Below are 17,943 nucleotides of genomic sequence, written 5' to 3' on the forward strand. Positions count from 1 at the left end.
TGCTTATGTGTTTGAAGAAGTTCTCTCTTTAGATAAGTGACTAAATCTAGGAAGGTGCTCCTACCTGGGATTACAGCTGACATGTGCTTCTCTACACATTGCAAGTACATGCTTACACTACTACAAAAAGGAAAGTATTTAATCTTGCAATCACTAAGCATTAAATTTGTTATGCTAACCATGAACGCTTGACTTTTTTTCCCAGAAGGTACTCTTCTACAAATTGCAAAGTTAAGAGCCACACTGTTTCTTTATGAAGCTGCCCTATAGCATTTATTACCAGATTACAGGGAAAAATACAAATCAAAACCCAGAACACAATTTTAAAAAAATCCCAAAACACGAGTAGCACCACAAAACCTTCCCAAAAAACCGAGAAACCCTGCAGCTTATTTTGTATTTGCTATCTACATTCAAAAGACTCTTTGTTCACTCAACAGACCTTGACAAGAGGTCAGAAGCTGTCCTTGACAGCTTTATACAACCACTCAGTCTGGACTGGTTGTATAAGAACTCTATGCTTAAGGTAGCATTTATAAATCAGAGATCAGACCTTATGATGATAATGCTTTGGTAAATCTCATCTAGAGGTTCCTGACATACAACTAAAATACAGTGCCAAATTCAGCACTTGGTAGCACAAGCATATGTGATTTATTCCTCTGAAGAGTAAATCCAGTCCATAATAATGAACATTTCTACATGCTCTTTAAACCAGAAGATACTTCATTCCTCATTTTCTGTTTTTCTTCCCTCATTGTTTACTCATCAAGTACCAGATAAGAACATGTGAAAACCTCAGTAGATTACAAGCAAAGAGACTGCAGCACCAGGGGAAATATAAACATTCTTTGTTGCACTAGGCAGTGTAAGAATATACAGAAACAAAAGACATGAGACATTAGGATTAGTAATAAAATAACCGCAAAGTCTAAGTGGAATTTGTCACAAGAAATTACTTGTTTTACACATTACATTGCATGGTGTTTTAGAAACGCAAAAAGATCTGATTGTTATACATTTCTATGGCCATAAAGTGCTACATACAGCTGCTACCCCATGTGTATTAGAACAGATATATAACAATCTTGCACCAGCTTTCTTTTAACATATATTTGCTTTCAATTTTTTTTAAAAACAGAAATTCATTCTTTATTCTGATGAATAAAGACTTACAAACTGTAGTACAATGATGTTTCAACAGATTAATATTTGATTGATATGCACAGACATGAAGGTTTTTGTAATAGTTTCTAAGTAGGCAATTCTTAATCAAAGAGAAGCTTTGTCCTATAAGCAGGGCAATTTATTATTGCTTACCTTAAAAAAAATCTATTATTGGAAAGAACTATAAGCAACATTTTGTCATAATGTAACTGTAAGCTCAGCCTTTCTTGCTTAAACTAAAAAGTTAAATTTGCTCTTGTATATATTATAATTCCTACTATTATCAAGAGAGGCTATAGCATCATAGGTAAATTATCAGCTTTGCTTAGTTAAGTCTCAGCACAATAGTCAAAATTCCCGTGGAGGACGAGCATGTGTGGTGAATATTACAAAGAGCAGTTAAGACTAAATCAGAGCTGTATTTAAGGCCCAGTAGAGAATATAGCAGATTAAAAAAAAAAAAAAAAACAATTCAAAAAGCCACAGACCCTTTGTATGAACTCTTAGACAGGAATCACTTAACTCGGGCATAATGTCCTAAATTATACTGCATCACAGATGCATTGTGTCAAGGAGACATGCACTTTTCTGCAGCATTTGGAAAACTAAGCATCTCTTGCAGCTCTGTGGAGACCCACCTTAACTGAAGGGTAACAAATCACCCTCACACATTTGTATGTCCACTGTTAACACCTTGGAAAAAAGCCGTTCAGAATAAAGCTTAAAGTAACAAATCTGATCAGTCAATCTTTCTAGCCAAGCCTGGAACAGCAGCACAGAAAGGAGGCAAGCTCTAAATAGCACTTCATACTGGGTGCTCAAAACACTACAGAGGGTACTGGAAATTTTTGTGGATAAGTGTGTCTCTTCAGTTAGTAACATCACCCATGGAAAAAGTACACTGCTTTTTGAAGCTTTGTACTAAATTTTGAAAAAATCAGTTTCTAAGGGAGATCACTGTTCATTTTTTGTTAGTTTTGATTTCTATCTCAAATCACCCCTAAAATATTAGCTGTAAGACACTCCCCACAAAAACAAGAGATCAGAGACTACATCATGCTCCACCCTGAGAGTCTGTAGTCCCAGTTACAACTCTCCTGAAATGAAGTACTGTTTGCAACACAAATTACAGAAGTTTTACTGGTAATTGTTCCCACCACTTTCTACAGAAAAATAAATCAGACCCCAATCCAATAATCAGATTAAACTAAAATAATCCTAAACTGAACATATAATGCCCACAGATGCATCAAAAGTATTTTCTGAAAATACATGAGTTTATGCTCACTACAATCAGATATATATAAATGGGTAAATCTTTAGAGAAGTCATTTGACAGCTAATCTCTGTTTTGAGGTTTAGCTACAGTCAACTGAATATATTTGAAAATAAACATGCATACTTTATCAGTAATTCAGTGTCTTGGGTATTTAAGCTTCAAATTCACATGTGTATAATTTTACATAATAACTGAAGTTACACATTTACAATAGGCACAAATTCCAACCAACAAAGAAATACTTTGGATCAGGTTTCCATTTTGAAAGACTCATTATGTTTATTTAGCTAATATTTTTAAACTCTTACTTCTCCTGTAAATATACCACTCTATTACAGAATTATAAGCAATTAAATGACCCCATTATTTATAAGTCATAGAAGAAAGCTGCGTTCTCAGTAACCTGAGAAGAACTTCTACAAATCATATTGAATGTTTAATTAGAAACTTCAGTTACTCATTTACTGAGGACACATTCTTCACCTATTTCTTTCGTCCTGATTTTGTTTAGGTGGTAGTTAAGGGCAGCGAATCACATATATGAGCACAGGTACTATGAATTTACTGTGCAGAAGTAAACATACCAAACATGGATAAAATATGGAAATGGCAAGTTTTGCAACAGCTAGTGAAAGAAGAGTTATTTGGTGTATACTTAAATAAAAAAGATATATATTTTTATTTTTAAGAACAGACAGCTAGAATCTGCATATCTAAATGAATGGGAAATTCAATTTCATACTGCTGTTTGCATAGAAGCATGAAAGGAAAAATGCACTTATAAGTATCCCAATTTTACTGCACATTTTTGGTAGAAATTAGACTAGAATACGCACATTTTCTTAACAGCAAGATTAAAAGTGGATTCACTTCTTGATGCACAATCAACTTCTGTTAGTATGAATTCTAACTTGTTATTAGGAAAATACATAAATCCACCAATAAATGATTGCTTTAAAAATGGAAAGAACAATCCTTTCTCCAGATCCATGACAGGGAAGATGGGAAATAATCAGTTTCAGTTGTGTCAAGAACTATTTGGGGTAGACATCAGGCAAAATTTCCCAGTCTTTTCTCACTGGGAAAGACATCCTGTGTAAGTTTCAAAATGACTGTTCTCAGTGCTTTTTTGTTTTTTGTTAAACAGGTGAAATAAATCTGTCAGGATCAACTTAAGACTACTTGACAACAAGGACATAACATCCTTTATAGCTCTGCTTTTCTACAAGTGAAAAATATCTCCTAATATATGTTTCTTTTGAATGAAACAGACCTGCAAAGACATTATAACTGTAGCCCTGCTTAGCTTCATCTGACAGAGTAAAAATATTGCACTTCACACAGTTTAATTTTGTTCCCAAAATAAAATTAAGTCAAAAATTACTAATTCTTTCCTCTGGAACACAAATTTCAGAATATAGTATGCAAAAAATGTGGGTAAGGTTATCTGCAGACATTGCATTTTTGTTCCAGAGGAGAAAAAAGTCTCAAGTGCACTGCAGAAAATAAAACTTTCAAAAAATGCAGAAATTATCACCAGTTTCACTGCATAACCTGCATCTGTTCTTATATAAAAAAAATAAAGTATTTTCATTAAACTTTATTGCACCATCACCTTTTTTTTAAAAATATCCCCCTTTCATTCAAGTCAAATATTAAATAATTTTTATCAACAAAATATAAGGTCTTCTTTAACAGCATGTACATACAGTATAGGCGCCATACAGAAAAGTCTAAAAGAATGACATCAAATCAGAAGTGACAGAAAACAATCATTATGTTCTTCTCTATGATTAAAAAAAGATTGTGTAGGCTATCTATTGTATGCATGAAAAGCATCCCTTCTCATTCAAGGTGTTGAAGCAGGCGACACCTTCAAGCTGTCAAGTGCTGCATGAATTCTGAAGTGCAACCTGGACTCCATAGAGTATTCCTTGTAGTTGTTTCTGCAAAACAGACAACTTATTTTAAGAAAAAGATATTTGGATTGAATTTTTTATACTTCCTATGTTTGTAAGTTAACAATCTTTATTCCCTCAACAGCAAGCGGAGACTGACACACAGATGAGTTAGGAGACATTTAAAACTACATCCACAAATTGAGTGAAGAAAACATAGACCAATACTAAAATTAAATGTCCTCATAAACTGAATCCATGTCTTAGCATCTCTTTCATTTATTTTGATCCTTTTAACAGCCCTCCCAAATACTAAAATTTGCTGTGAAAAGACAAGCCAAAGCCTTTTCTAACTACAGAAAAGTGTATTAGCAGAAAATGTAGGCTTCGACTCAGAACACAATTAAGCCAGAGTAATAAACATCATATGTACAGAAATCATATTCTGTAAATCCCATGCCCCCAAAACAAAAAAATAAGCAAAAAAAAAAAAAAAAAAAAAACCATGAGGGGACACTATTACAAGACTGGGCTACTTCTCTGTTAACACATGGGACATTCTATCTTATAATACAATCTACAGATAATGCAAATATGCTGCTCTACAGTACTTAATTAAACTCTCAACTGGTCTTCTGCAACACCACGTGAAAGGAAAAAGGGCTGCGATCAGACAGGTGTAGTGGCCTTTGACCTCTCTTATGAACACCTTTAGTGGAACAGATTTAATTCCCACAGCTGCCCTCTGGGACAGAATGGTACATATCCCTTCCCTGGACTCTCCAGCTTCATCCCATGCATGCAGTGGACCCTCAGCATCTCTGACGCCCATACAAGAAGTAAACATTTTCCCTTCATACTGTGTCTTATTTGAATCTGTCTACTCCACTGTGTATGAATTTTGCAGTTTCATGAAACTGCAAAATTCAACTATATTGGACAAGTCCTGCAAATCAAGAACAGATTTATAATTACTTGGATTTTGCAAGGAAGCTGTCAGGAAGAAAAAACAAGTGTCCTCAATGCTGCAAATACACAGTTATTCTTAATTTACAAGGTGATAAAAAAAATCCACTTACTTTGCAGTTTCTATGTATCTTATTGCTTTTTCTGTCTCATCCTGCTGTTTGTACAGAAGACCCAATTCATACAGCGTGAATGGCACCAAGTAGCTATCATATTTTATTTGCTTCTCACTAAAAAACCAGAAAAATACAAAAATGGTTACTTACAACCCTGTTTAAGTGACCAGTTAACTTTAAAAGCAATCACTGCCTGTAACAGCACATAGCCAGAAAACACATTCTGAACCCTTTTTTAATGGTTAATCCTGTACACATTGATAAACAGTCTTGAAGCATCATAGCGCCCTAAACATGTAGTAGAAAATAAAGTTGAACAAAATGTAGGTACTCCATGCACCAGAAAACTTTTACCCTCACCCATGCAAAACATACACTTTATGAAGAATTGCTGTCTTTAGGTTTTTTTTAAATACCTCAGCTACAAAAGCCTGCCCATTGCCAGCTCCCTTTGGAGAAATATATTTAAGAAATAGTGTTCCTTTAACTTGCAATCAACCAAACCCCTCTGCCCTGTAACTCGCAATGTGCTTGACTAAACTCATATAGGACTTTAGAAACTGTAAGAGAAAACAAGATGGCAAGAGAACTAAAACACATTAACAATAACTCAACAACAAATTCTTAATAAAAAATTCCATTATTAATTTTTCTAAATAATTTATTAGAAACATTGCACATATAAATATGCTTCTTCAGCCCAAATACCTAAAAACTTACAAGACATTTTAAACTACAACCAGTACTGGACTCATGTTTCATATAGAAAAGCTATCACAACTGTTTTGGAGCTGACGCCCGAAAATCCACAGCACAGGAGAAACCAGTCTTCAACTGCAACATGTAACAACAACTTCTCATCTACACGGGGAAGCATTAATTACTGAACTGAAGCATTAACTACTAAATATTGAATTAAAAAATTAAGCCAAACAAGCAGTAAACCTATCTGTATTGTCATTACTTACAGGTAGCTCTGCAAATATAATTCCAAATGTATTTGGATACGACCCGACAGTTTGATTTATTTAGCCTCAAACACCACATATACAAAGCTACAGTAAGCGTTAAATTGCTACAGAAAAATACATGTAAAGTTTTCTGGTTTTCTAACTACTTGCAGAGGTATTTTAATTTCAGATCCTTAACATGATGTTTATTTAGTCAAAATTCTAAAATGACAGCTGCAACAGGAGTATCAGAAATGTCACCAAAAACTAGAAAATCTATTTCTGTTATTTTTTTACCTTTGAATTACTTTACTGAAACATAATTCAGCTTGCATGAGTCTTCCCAAGTGTTTCAGACAGAGGCCTTTCAGCAGCTGCAACATGCACACATCATCCACATAGTATTCATTGTGATCTAACAGTGAAAGTAAGATATGTCAAACAATTTGAAGACATCATGAAAAGGAAAATTAGATTTTCAATAGGGAATATGTATTCAGATGCAGGATGTTGCTTCTTATGTTCTATACCTCAAAATGTACATATCCCTTCAGGCATGGTTTAAAATACTGCTTACTAAAGAAGATGCACCCATGACATCTGTATCTTTCTCTTAAAAGACAGGCAAAGAAGAAATAAGAAAAATTGAAACATCCAACAAATGGGCATAAACTTCATTAACTGAAGATTAAACAGTCAATAATTAAATGTATTACATTACATAAATAGTCATTGTATAAAGATTTCTTACTTGCCTTACTTAAAGACTTCTTACTTCTTTATAGCTAAAACTACAGTGAGACAGGAACCATCATATTATCTTAACAGCTCCCCCTGTAACAGAGCACTGGCAGACCTCCAGTAGCATCAGTAGCATTAGAAAACCTGTAAAACCACCCCACGACCTTCTTACAGAACTCTTCAAAAGCATCATTTTCAGGTACAAATTCAAGAAACAATGTTTGCTAGTATTTTTTGTCATCTCTAATGTTTGAGAAGCCTCAGAAGTAGTGTATAATATTTGAAAAATATTTGTAAATAAGTAATAGTGTATAATATTTGAAAAACTTCATTGAAAGTTTTATGTTCGATAGAGCTAAAAATACCAGATGAAAGAGGGTGTTTGAAACAATTCAAAATTTACTTAACAAGTGTGATCCTTTTTAGTTCTCTTAGTTTGTAGCATTTGCTGGGTACATGGAAGGAAAAGAAATGAAAGAAAACACATATGGATAGACAGATGGCACTACATACATTAACAATTCAAGAAGCAAAACACTCTCCCTTCAGATCATGTTGTTTACAACTAATTACCAGCTCTCTAAGGTCACATTATTTTTTTTCCTTAATAGTCTGCCAAAGAAATCCTACATAAACAGTTCTGAAACATGCAAGACTAATGCATTTTAGGACTCCGCAAAGTGCTTTGCCATCATGTTCAGCCTTACTTCTGTCTGTGTTTAAACCCAGAAAGTCTTGATAGATTGTAACTGACAGACTGCGCTTTTAGGGACAGCAGAAGTGCAGCACAGGAGTACTTTGCATTCTCTCTAGCCTGTTTTGCTAGGCTAAGGTGTTGGACTCTGTGACTGTCTCCTGAAGGACTCATTCATTGAAATAACTAGGGGCATGCACTGATGTCAGTAAGGGCTCACCAGTCTTTAAAAACTTCAACTAATACTCTAATTTCCCAAAAGTATAGAAGCTAAAACATTAACACTAAATGCACAAATAACAAATGCACAGGCCAATTTAACACAGATAACCTTGCAATAAATGTGGGAGAACCATCTTTGCAGCTGCAGTGGTCTACAACAAAGGATGTATCAATACTAGGATTAAAAAAAACAAGCAAAAAATTATTTTTTCTTGAAGTTAAATAATCTGTTTTTATATATTGCATATGAAAAAAAATAAAGATTCCCAGAAATCCTGGGGAAAAAAAAATAAAAACACCATCTCTAATGTCCTCCATTTGTTCCTTCTACCATCTCTATTTTCAGCTCTATACAACATAAAATTACTTTCAGTCCTTGAGAGATCCCATGCTGGGCCTGTTCATGTGAAACAAATGAAATAAAAACAGTTCTATGAAGTCTCAATCCCAAAATGACCTTTGTGTATAATCAACACCCTTCTTTCACAGCACCTTAGCAATCCTTTGATATTACTACCACTAAAAATGGTCTATTAAAATTTTATTGTAACCTTGTCAGCAGCCTTAATCTTTTTTTTTTTTTTTTGGAATTCAGTAGCAACTCTTTATTTTCACTGAATCCGTATCTTTAAAAGCAGATCAAAATCACATCTATGAAATCCAGAATAAAATAACATCTGACAGAAGTTATTACTAAAAAAAGAACCCAGAAAGTATATACACTTCCAGACTATATCCTATTTGCAAACAGTGAATTTCCATAAGAAAAAACACAGTGATTTTATCTCCATTGCTTTAATTTTGGTACCTTGTACATCTTTCCTCAGAGATTCAATAGAAAATTTACTTCACTGTTACAACAGATGAGTACTTCCAGTACAAATCACAGCACAATACAGCACTGGATTTCCAACAGGTTCTGTCAGAACTCTCCATGTGGAACTCATGGGAATTACTTTATTTGCAAGTATCTTGCATGTCACTACACTTTTGTTTAATATTACAAGAAAAAAGGAAAACACTTGAGATTTAAAAGGCACACTGTTGATCCTGCAGAAAAGTGAAGGGCAACACAGAAAATAAAGGAACCCCATTCAAACATGGCCATACAGGTTACTCTCATTTGGTTTATTATATCATCCAGATTTGACCATTATAAATTTCTTGCACGTCCCTGGATAATTTCTTATGCATCGTCTCAATTTACACTATAAATCATACTTAGGTATATATTACATTTCTGAATTGCTGTTTTAACCACTAAAATTGTTCGTAAGTGTGACTTACGGTTTAGTGTTCATAACCACTAAACCATACAACCATTAAACTGCTAAATTGTTCCTTAATGTGAGTAGAATCTGCGTTCAATAAAAATTATTTTAATGAATTATCATTTAAAAAGATTCACATGAAAAATGACATTTATTCTAGAAAAACTCAAAAGAGAATTCTCCCCAAAAATTCACATGACAGGTAAAAGAACTATGCTGATAAAATCTGACAAAAATCAAGTACTTATGCAGTAAACCAGTTGTAATAAATGAATTTAAATTCTTTTAGGAGTAAATTATGGGCTGATTCTCTAAACATTACTCCAAGATGTAAAACCATGGTCAAAGTTTATTCATTAAGTATATTTAATTTTACAACTAGCAAATTTTGCCAGAAAGCAAAACAAAAAACCCGACTCATTCATGCATAGCACTTCATCAAATATTTTATACTTTGTCATAGTCTCTGCAGCATGTGTCATATGTAATAAAGCATGATATGAATTGGTTTAGATAAAATATTTTTCAGACATTTAAGATATTAGCAGATTATGGTCCAAGAACACTCTCAAAGACAAGAAAAAACTAAGCTAGACCAGCCATGTTCTGTAACCAATAACCTGATGTCCCTGAGTTATCTGTATTCTTCTGCAGCATCAATCACACTGCATAAAGAACATATTGAGGAACCATGCCTAAATTTCGTGAGGCTCCAAAACTTCCATACTTTGACTTAATTAGAACATTGTCAAAGCCAACACTTACATCACAGAATATAAGAAGACAAAAGCATAGAAAAATGTCAGCATTTCTTATAAGATTATTAATTCCACCTTAATTGATCACTTACTAGTTTCATTTTGTAGAGCAGCTTCTTCTTTCTCAATTGTTACCAGTAAGTTTTCAGTAAGGTCTGCTCTTTTGCCCACAATTGCAAATCCATTCCAGACATACATCATTTCCTGATTAAAAAAAAAACAAAACCAACCAACCAACACAAAAAGGTGAGAACAACCCATGGAATTGCATAAATATTTAACTAAAGAGTGCCTCTGAAAAGGCTGTTGTGGAACATTTTTGAGTATATAAAATACTACCAAAGCTTGTTTTGGTACAACACATCTATGAATAGGAAAGGAAAAATTACATTGAATGTGTGCTGACAAAGGTAATTTGTGTTTTTAAGAGTTGAATGTTTTGATGCCTTTTTAACGGATTCTACTGTCATGTATTTTCACAGATCTTCAGAAATTAAACTGAACAGATTTTATCAGGACAGTTTACCATCACCCACATAACATGTCAGCAAAACCGGATGCTTTAGATCAAACTTGTGGTCCCTGCCACCTAAAATAAAGAAGGAGCTAAAAGTAGTTCTTTCTAAAGGATGATAGGGAAATTTGGAATTTGCATTTGAGTGTGTTCTTGTATATACAGCATACTTATGTAAGCATGCACCCAAAACCACGCTCTAAATGCGCTAATCGATAGACAATTACCTGCCATTCAGGGCAAAACTGGAGGTAGATAAAACTTTCTGGATAAAAATGTGATTCCAGTAGGCACATCCAACATATGATTTTACTATAGTTTCTACAAAATTTTGTTGCAAAAAAATCAAGGCAAATCCTGGAAACATATCTTCCCAGATGGCTCAGTACAACAGCAAGCAATAAGCTTGATTTGATACATTATTACATTGTAAAACTTGAGGAGAATAAGGGTTAATGCTCACCAACAAGGAGCTTTGCCAAGATCTTTACTCAGTCATTACAAACTAGAGTATCATTTGTTCTACCGTAATTGAAATTACACCTCTGAAATATGATGCCTAATGTCATTCTGAAGCTGATACAATACATTGGTGAAATATTTCCACTTGCATTTGTAGTGTAAATATGTACATTTTCAGACAGAGAAAAAAATCTGGTTGTATCAAAGTCTGAAACAATGTTAATAACATCATCAACTACATCATGCTAGATTATTTCAACTCTGTAGTCCTGTCTAATTTATACTTACTGAAATAAACCATACATTATGTTTGGTTATGCTTAGTCCATGATGAAAATATTCCTAAATTAAAACAGAATGCTGAATTTGACAGCAAGACCAAATACATATATTCACAACTTACAAGCACTCTGCTGTACAAGCCCAAGACAAATTTTACTTAATCCTCTACATGCAATTTAATACAGAATGAATTTTAGAACCAGAGGATTACTTTTATTTAGACTCCTCCATCTATATCAATGAGCATTAACATAAAAAATTTCTTCTTGAATTAGGTTTTTCATGCACAGTTGTTGGTAAATTATGCACATACAAAGATTTTAGCATACACATATGAGAAGTATCAGTGCTGTGCACACAGAAGCAGACTGTGCAATACTAATGACTCTGATGTTGAAATATAGGAAATTAGAATAGCATTCATAAAGTTACTTCATCTTCTGCTTGTTTTAATCAGACTCAATACAAGGGAAATAAAAAAACACAAAAAACCAACCACCACACTTCATTTTCATAAGAAAAACAGAAAGTACCAAAGTACTCTTTAACTTCCTAATGAGTCTAGAAGACAAGGACTAAAATCTCACCAACCTAAAGAACATTAATGCAGTTTTCTGTATGCTGAGCTTTTCACATGAAAAATATGGCACTTGTTTTATATTGCTGCTTAGTTGGTAGTATGATCCAGTCTCTAACACTTTTCACCAAAATCACATTGAATTAATGCAGTACTTCTTTAAAAAACTTAAAATGCAGACATATAATACCTGACAATATTATTCCTTCCCTGTATAATGAACTATTCTGATTTCTTTTCTCTTTGAAAAGGATGAAAACAAAGCAAGAACAAATACCAAGGCAGGTAATATCAGCTTCACTGGTTGAGGACATGCATAGCGTCGAGCTTTCCTAACTGCAAACTTCTCAGTCGGGATAGATTTTCCTGCAATTCTCTGTTTTAGACCATCCACTTGTCTACAAGAAGGGAAAATGGAAAAAAGAAGTTTTTTGTTGGTATTTTTTTTATCATCTCATTTTAGTTAGAAAGACTTACTGTTATCCTCTGAAATTTAACATCTTAAAATTTTTTTACACCATGGAGACCAGAGCTGCAGGATTTATCTTTGCTGATAAAAGCAATTCTAATGCTAAAGGCAAAGAGAAAAAAAATGGAAAGTTTATGGTTATAAGCAAGAAGTAAAACACACAAGATAAAGACATGGGAGGACAAAGAGTGCACATTCAGCTGCTTTATAAAAGTTTACCTGAATAAAGACACTATGTCCTCACCAGTCCTCTTCAAATCATCCTCTGGAAGCATACACAAAATTGCTGCCTTCTGGAATACGTATATTGCCTGTTTCAAAAAGAAACAGCAACAGATTACCACATCTGATTTTCTGTGTTTAATCAATACATTAAAGACTCAAATCTCTCACCCAATTGCTGTAGCAAAGTATTCCCATAATTCTCAGGCTGATATAACTATAAAAGTTTAGTATTCCCTTTGTCACAGAATTTATGCTGTAAGTTTATTTTTAATGTATTTATATTTTTATATCAGTCAGAAAGTTAAAGGTATCCCCTGCAAAAATCAGGAGAATTTATTATGCAAACCACTGTCAAAGAGATGAGGTTAAATGACTTAACTGTTCTAAAGTCCATTACTGTTATTATACGATCTATTACTTGTAGACATGAAAAAACCAGACGGAAATATCTGGGTACTGATTCAAGGAATGTTTAATAACTGGGTTTTGCAGGAAAAAAAAATCCATAATTCTATTAAAGACACTTGCATTTCATGCTGAATATACTATTCTCTTCCTCTTTTGCCAAGAATTAGATGTATACCCTTTTTCATTAAGATAATAAAAGAGTAATCTATAGAGGAACAGATAATAATAATGCATAAAAGGTTATTGGCTTGGTTCATTGCGCTTGCTTCATACCGTGAAAAACATTTTTACAAGGAAAAGGTTATCTGATAGCCCAGCTTTTCTTGTGAGATCCTGTCCCCAGCAGCCTTTCTCATTTTTTGCCACAAAGCATCTGAAGATTAGGTGTGTGTGTTTATAAACACCAAACACAGTTTCTTCAGCCAAGTTTTACTAGTGAATATTAGAATTTGACTCGAGACACAAGTTTACAGTTTTCCCACCCCTCTTCTTTCTCCCAACCTGGGTAAGGACCTCCATTTTTGGAGGGGCCAAAGCATTGCTGCTTATGGTTCTGCTGCTTCAAAATGTGAAATAAAAAGTCATCCTTAACCACCCAGTTAAAACAGTTTGGTCCCATTGTGTCTCTGTTTATGAGTTTCTTAGGAAAGCAAACATTACACTTATTGTGCAAAATTAAAAGTGACTTTAACTGTAGAGACCACTGGTATACCACAACAATGTCCACCTGCCCATTTACCTTAGACCACCTGCTCTCTTTGCTGAGCAGGTCTGCATACCGATATGCCTGAAGCCAGTCCTGCTGGAAGGTGTAGCACCACATCAGTTCCCAGTAACAGAGATGATGAATCTGTTTCCACTCTTGCTGGGCTGCTATGCAGTCTTGGAACCTCAACTGTGCCTATGAGTAAGAAGTTAAGGAAGAATGATGAAAACTGGCTCAATTATAGCTCCATGTGAGAGCAGCGTCTAATTACAGGACAAGCTCTTACCTAGCACCCAGGTGGAAAAACACCTGACAAGTAAAATGAGATAAACTTCCCTTTCAGTCTCACTTAGAGAGAGGGCTGGAATCAACATTGACAGTGAATGTGAACAGGGGTAACAGCATACTTATCAGTCCAACTGATACATAGATGAATTGTTTTTCCTCCTCAGGCTAAACACTAAACAAAAATTTTAGAAAAAAAATATCATTTACCTTTTCAAAATTTCCTTTCAGTATATCTATTCTGGCAGCATAAAATAGAATAATGGAACCCTTGAAAAGAGATGAGAAAAATAACCAATTAGGAGTTTGAGCATAGGGAAATACATTTCTGTTATAACATTTATTAGAAATACGCACATTTGGAAATTTCAGGAGGTAGGGTTCGAGGAGACTGTCTGCTTCCTGAAGGTTGGCTTCCCCTGTACCTAGAAAATGTAACAAACCAACCTCAATGTACTTAAAAGAATCCAAGTTTTCACATTGTATTTGACAGATCAATGGATGATAGCTTTATGTGAAAGCAGAATTATTTCATCATCTTGTGTTTCTATAAACTAAATTCTTGTCTCAAAGATACTTTGTGATTTAAAAATACTAAATGTCTGTAAATTGAAAAAAATTACAGACAATATAGGAATATTTTTTAGACTGTTCCATCACTGATCCTAGTTATATTTTTAAATCCCTTTAATTGCTTTAGCAAGATAGGAAAACATCCTCAGCTGCCTCTTCTCCTAATTTTGAAATCAGTAATGAAATACAAGTGATACTGGAAGAAATGAAGTTCTCCTTAATTTCCTGATGAGCCTGAGGGACAAGTACTAAAATACTTAAATATTAAAGAATGAGAAAATATATGGTAAAGAAGCATATAGAATTAATTACGACTTCCAGCTCTAAATGGCAAAAATAGTTAGTTCTGGTTGTATAGCTTTTTTCTGGAGATAGTTTTCACAACATCTGATTTAAATTTATGGATAATGATTTTTCTGTACTTAATAATATTTTGCAATATTTTGCTGTTGAGACAGCCCTGCAAATGGAGCAAGATGTTGGTATAATGCTATCTACCCTCACTATTTCTGCAGACACAACTTTGTCATGGATATTAATTTTAGATCATAATTAAGTATACAGCAAACTCCTATTTGGCCACAATTTTGAAATTCCGTTATAAAAATAAATCACAATATCTATCATAAGGTGTAGCATGACTGAAAAGCTACACAGTGGGTCTCACCAAGGATTAAGGAGACGTAAGTATGATAAACCAACAGGGTGAAAGTACACAGAATGGCCCTCAAACTGCTGCCAGATGCGCCTTCCCGTAGTTGGCAGAGGCCCAACTCCTAAGAAATATCACAAACACATGCAGAATTAACTATAAGTATACAGAGTTACTATCAATTTTTTCTGGCTAATGAAAATTCAATTTTCCCTTCAGATGTAAGTGTTTCACAATTCAGTACTTATCTCAAATCCAACAAAACCCTCTACCAAAATATTTCTGTCACGGCTAACAGCACTCAGGAAGAAGACTAATCTAACTCTTAATAAAATCATGCATTTCAGTGCTCTGGTGAAATGGGAACACCACATGAACCATGCAGACACACAGGTCTACAACCCTTCCCCACTGTGTTCTGACTCAACCTTTCAGAATAACATCCTTCAATCTATGTTCGGTGGGAAACTCTCTCAACTGTTCCAGTGCGACTTGTTGGTGTGAGACTTCCTCCACTGAAAACCCTGGCTACCCTCAATTCTCTTCCATCAAGTCAGCCATAAGTCAACTATTTTGAGGCTCTGACCAAAATATTACCTCTGCTGATACACCAATGTCTAAAGACAGATCCAGATTCATGGAGCCTTATGCAGATCTTAACGCATGAGATTTCCCTTACGCTTCTGTTTAGACCCATTACATAACAGCTTGACTATCTGAGGGGTGTTGAGCTCACAGCTTCCCTAATCAAAAGCAGTGACTCCTCAGAAACATATTTTTGCCTCAAAACAAATATTAACAGATCAGTTTTATTGCATAGCAACTTGATGAATTATAGGAGAATTCAAGCACCACACAAAAAAAATTGTGATGATATTTCAAAATCATTCTTTTCTTCCAGCCTTTACTGCATTTTTAGTCAGGGAAAAATAGGTATTTTGGAAGAGCTTCAGCAAGAACCAGGTTTTACAGAGGAAGAAATGGAATGAACTGGTCTCTACTGAAGTCTAATTTTACAACAGGAGAACCATATTGTGGACAATTTAACAGCAATAAGACCATATGGTGACTGCAGCTATAGTAATTTGAAGTTCAGTTGTGTGCAGTTCTGAGGGTCACATCATTACAATTTCTTACTTGAGGATTTTTTAGGTTTTTCATTTCTTATGGGCATCAAAATAAAGAGCTGTAAAATAATTAAAAAACAAGTTACAAATATTTTTGTCATCCATGAGAGAAAGATGTACCTAGAGTCCAGGATGACACATGATATTCACAATTTTTTTTTTCCCCCAAAGAAATGGGCTGGGATTTGTGTGGAAAAATGTAGAAATATGACTCTTCCCTCAGTTACTGGTGAGGAATGTCAATTTCTGACTACATCAACTAGGAAAAGAAGCTGATATCCCCTACTTAAGGATCAGCAAAAGGAAAGGATATTGCATTGGCAAAATCTCCTCTTAAGTAAACTGGTCCTTTCTCATGCATGTTAAAGAGTGGAGTATCACCATATGTGCTTTTATGCCTGTATCATCTAATCCATTTCTCTTTTTAACAACAGTAAAATACTGATAAACAATCAATATTATACTTCCAGTGTGGAATACATGGCATTAAATCCATCCAGTCTTTTATCTGAGAAAAAATTAATTTGAAAAAGCAAGTATCAAATTGAATACCCTATTGCCAGAAAATCCAATAAATTCTAGAAGTCGGAGGATCCTTCCTGGTAAAAGTGACAGCATCTGAAATACATTTAAAAATAAAAAGATAACTGTAAACATGTACAGTTAAAAAAAAAAGTTACATTGTTATAAATGTGAACCAAAAAGGCCAGCTACTATGTTAAATGCTATTAGACATTAGTAAAAATTTAGTAAAAATTTTTTACATTAGTAAAAAATTAAAAGATGAAAGAACCTGAAAGTAAACATGCAATGCTCAGAATTCTGATGACCATGCAGCATGAAAATAGACAGAGTCCAGCTGTGCTTCTTTAGAGAATGACAGATTTTTCTATCTTCAGCTGGTTAAAATTGCTTGAAAACTGTGGGTCTTTTAGAATGAAAGTCTTATCTATTTTAGTATGACTCACAACCTACAACTGCCATGTCCCCATACTATTATTTCATTTTATTGGGAGTCTCACAGAGGCTCTACTTGTTCCTCTTGTGGGAGTACTGAATCAGCAGATCAGTGCGCATAATGGTTTTAGAAATACTAGCTGTTGCTATCATCCTTTAGCCCTCTATCACAGGCATTTTTGTTCCCTCTGTTACTGCATCCTCCACATCCTACACAACAGAAAATGTACAAACATCATAACCACCTTTTCAATAGCATTAAGAAGCAGATCAACTTGAGGGTCAGTTTTTAGAAAGCTCCATTCACCCTAATACATTTTGCCTATCAGACACTTTTTCTGTTAAGCCTCCTACTGGGAGGACTCCATGAAGAATAGGAGAGGCAAGAACACTTATGAACACAGTTGCTTGAATTTTAAAGTCAGGTGCAGATAAACCTGAGTTCTTCTGACCAGACTTAAAATTGGCCATCTCCAATCTAGAATGATACAGAAATTAACATACTGGCAGAAATCAGCTTTAACTATTGCCATGACAGATGTGAAAAGGTAACTGTAGCAAATTGTAAAGAAAAGGCAATTTTCCTTTGCACAAACTAGTAAATTACTGTTCATTCTTCTATGTATAATTATCTATGAGAATCT

General features: G+C 34.3%; 1 protein-coding gene across 2 annotated transcripts in view; it reads right to left on the minus strand.

Moving 5' to 3' along the window:
* Positions 1-246: 246 nt before the first annotated feature.
* The window catches only part of TTC39B (tetratricopeptide repeat domain 39B), a 74,658-nt gene continuing 56,961 nt past the window's right edge, over positions 247-17,943 (minus strand). For both annotated transcript variants that reach the window (XM_063181301.1, XM_063181302.1), the window contains 11 exons: positions 16,895-16,960; positions 15,231-15,339; positions 14,348-14,415; positions 14,201-14,260; positions 13,739-13,900; positions 12,586-12,677; positions 12,175-12,295; positions 10,155-10,266; positions 6,674-6,791; positions 5,424-5,540; positions 247-4,392 (listed from right to left, as the gene is read on the minus strand). In XM_063181301.1, coding sequence (XP_063037371.1) covers positions 4,296-4,392; positions 5,424-5,540; positions 6,674-6,791; positions 10,155-10,266; positions 12,175-12,295; positions 12,586-12,677; positions 13,739-13,900; positions 14,201-14,260; positions 14,348-14,415; positions 15,231-15,339; positions 16,895-16,960 — 1,122 coding nt within the window. In that variant the 3' untranslated portion in view covers positions 247-4,295. The remainder of the gene's footprint in view (positions 4,393-5,423; positions 5,541-6,673; positions 6,792-10,154; positions 10,267-12,174; positions 12,296-12,585; positions 12,678-13,738; positions 13,901-14,200; positions 14,261-14,347; positions 14,416-15,230; positions 15,340-16,894; positions 16,961-17,943) is intronic.

This window comes from Melospiza melodia, chromosome Z, assembly GCF_035770615.1.
Source record: "Melospiza melodia melodia isolate bMelMel2 chromosome Z, bMelMel2.pri, whole genome shotgun sequence".
NCBI classification, from domain to species: Eukaryota; Metazoa; Chordata; class Aves; order Passeriformes; family Passerellidae; genus Melospiza; species Melospiza melodia.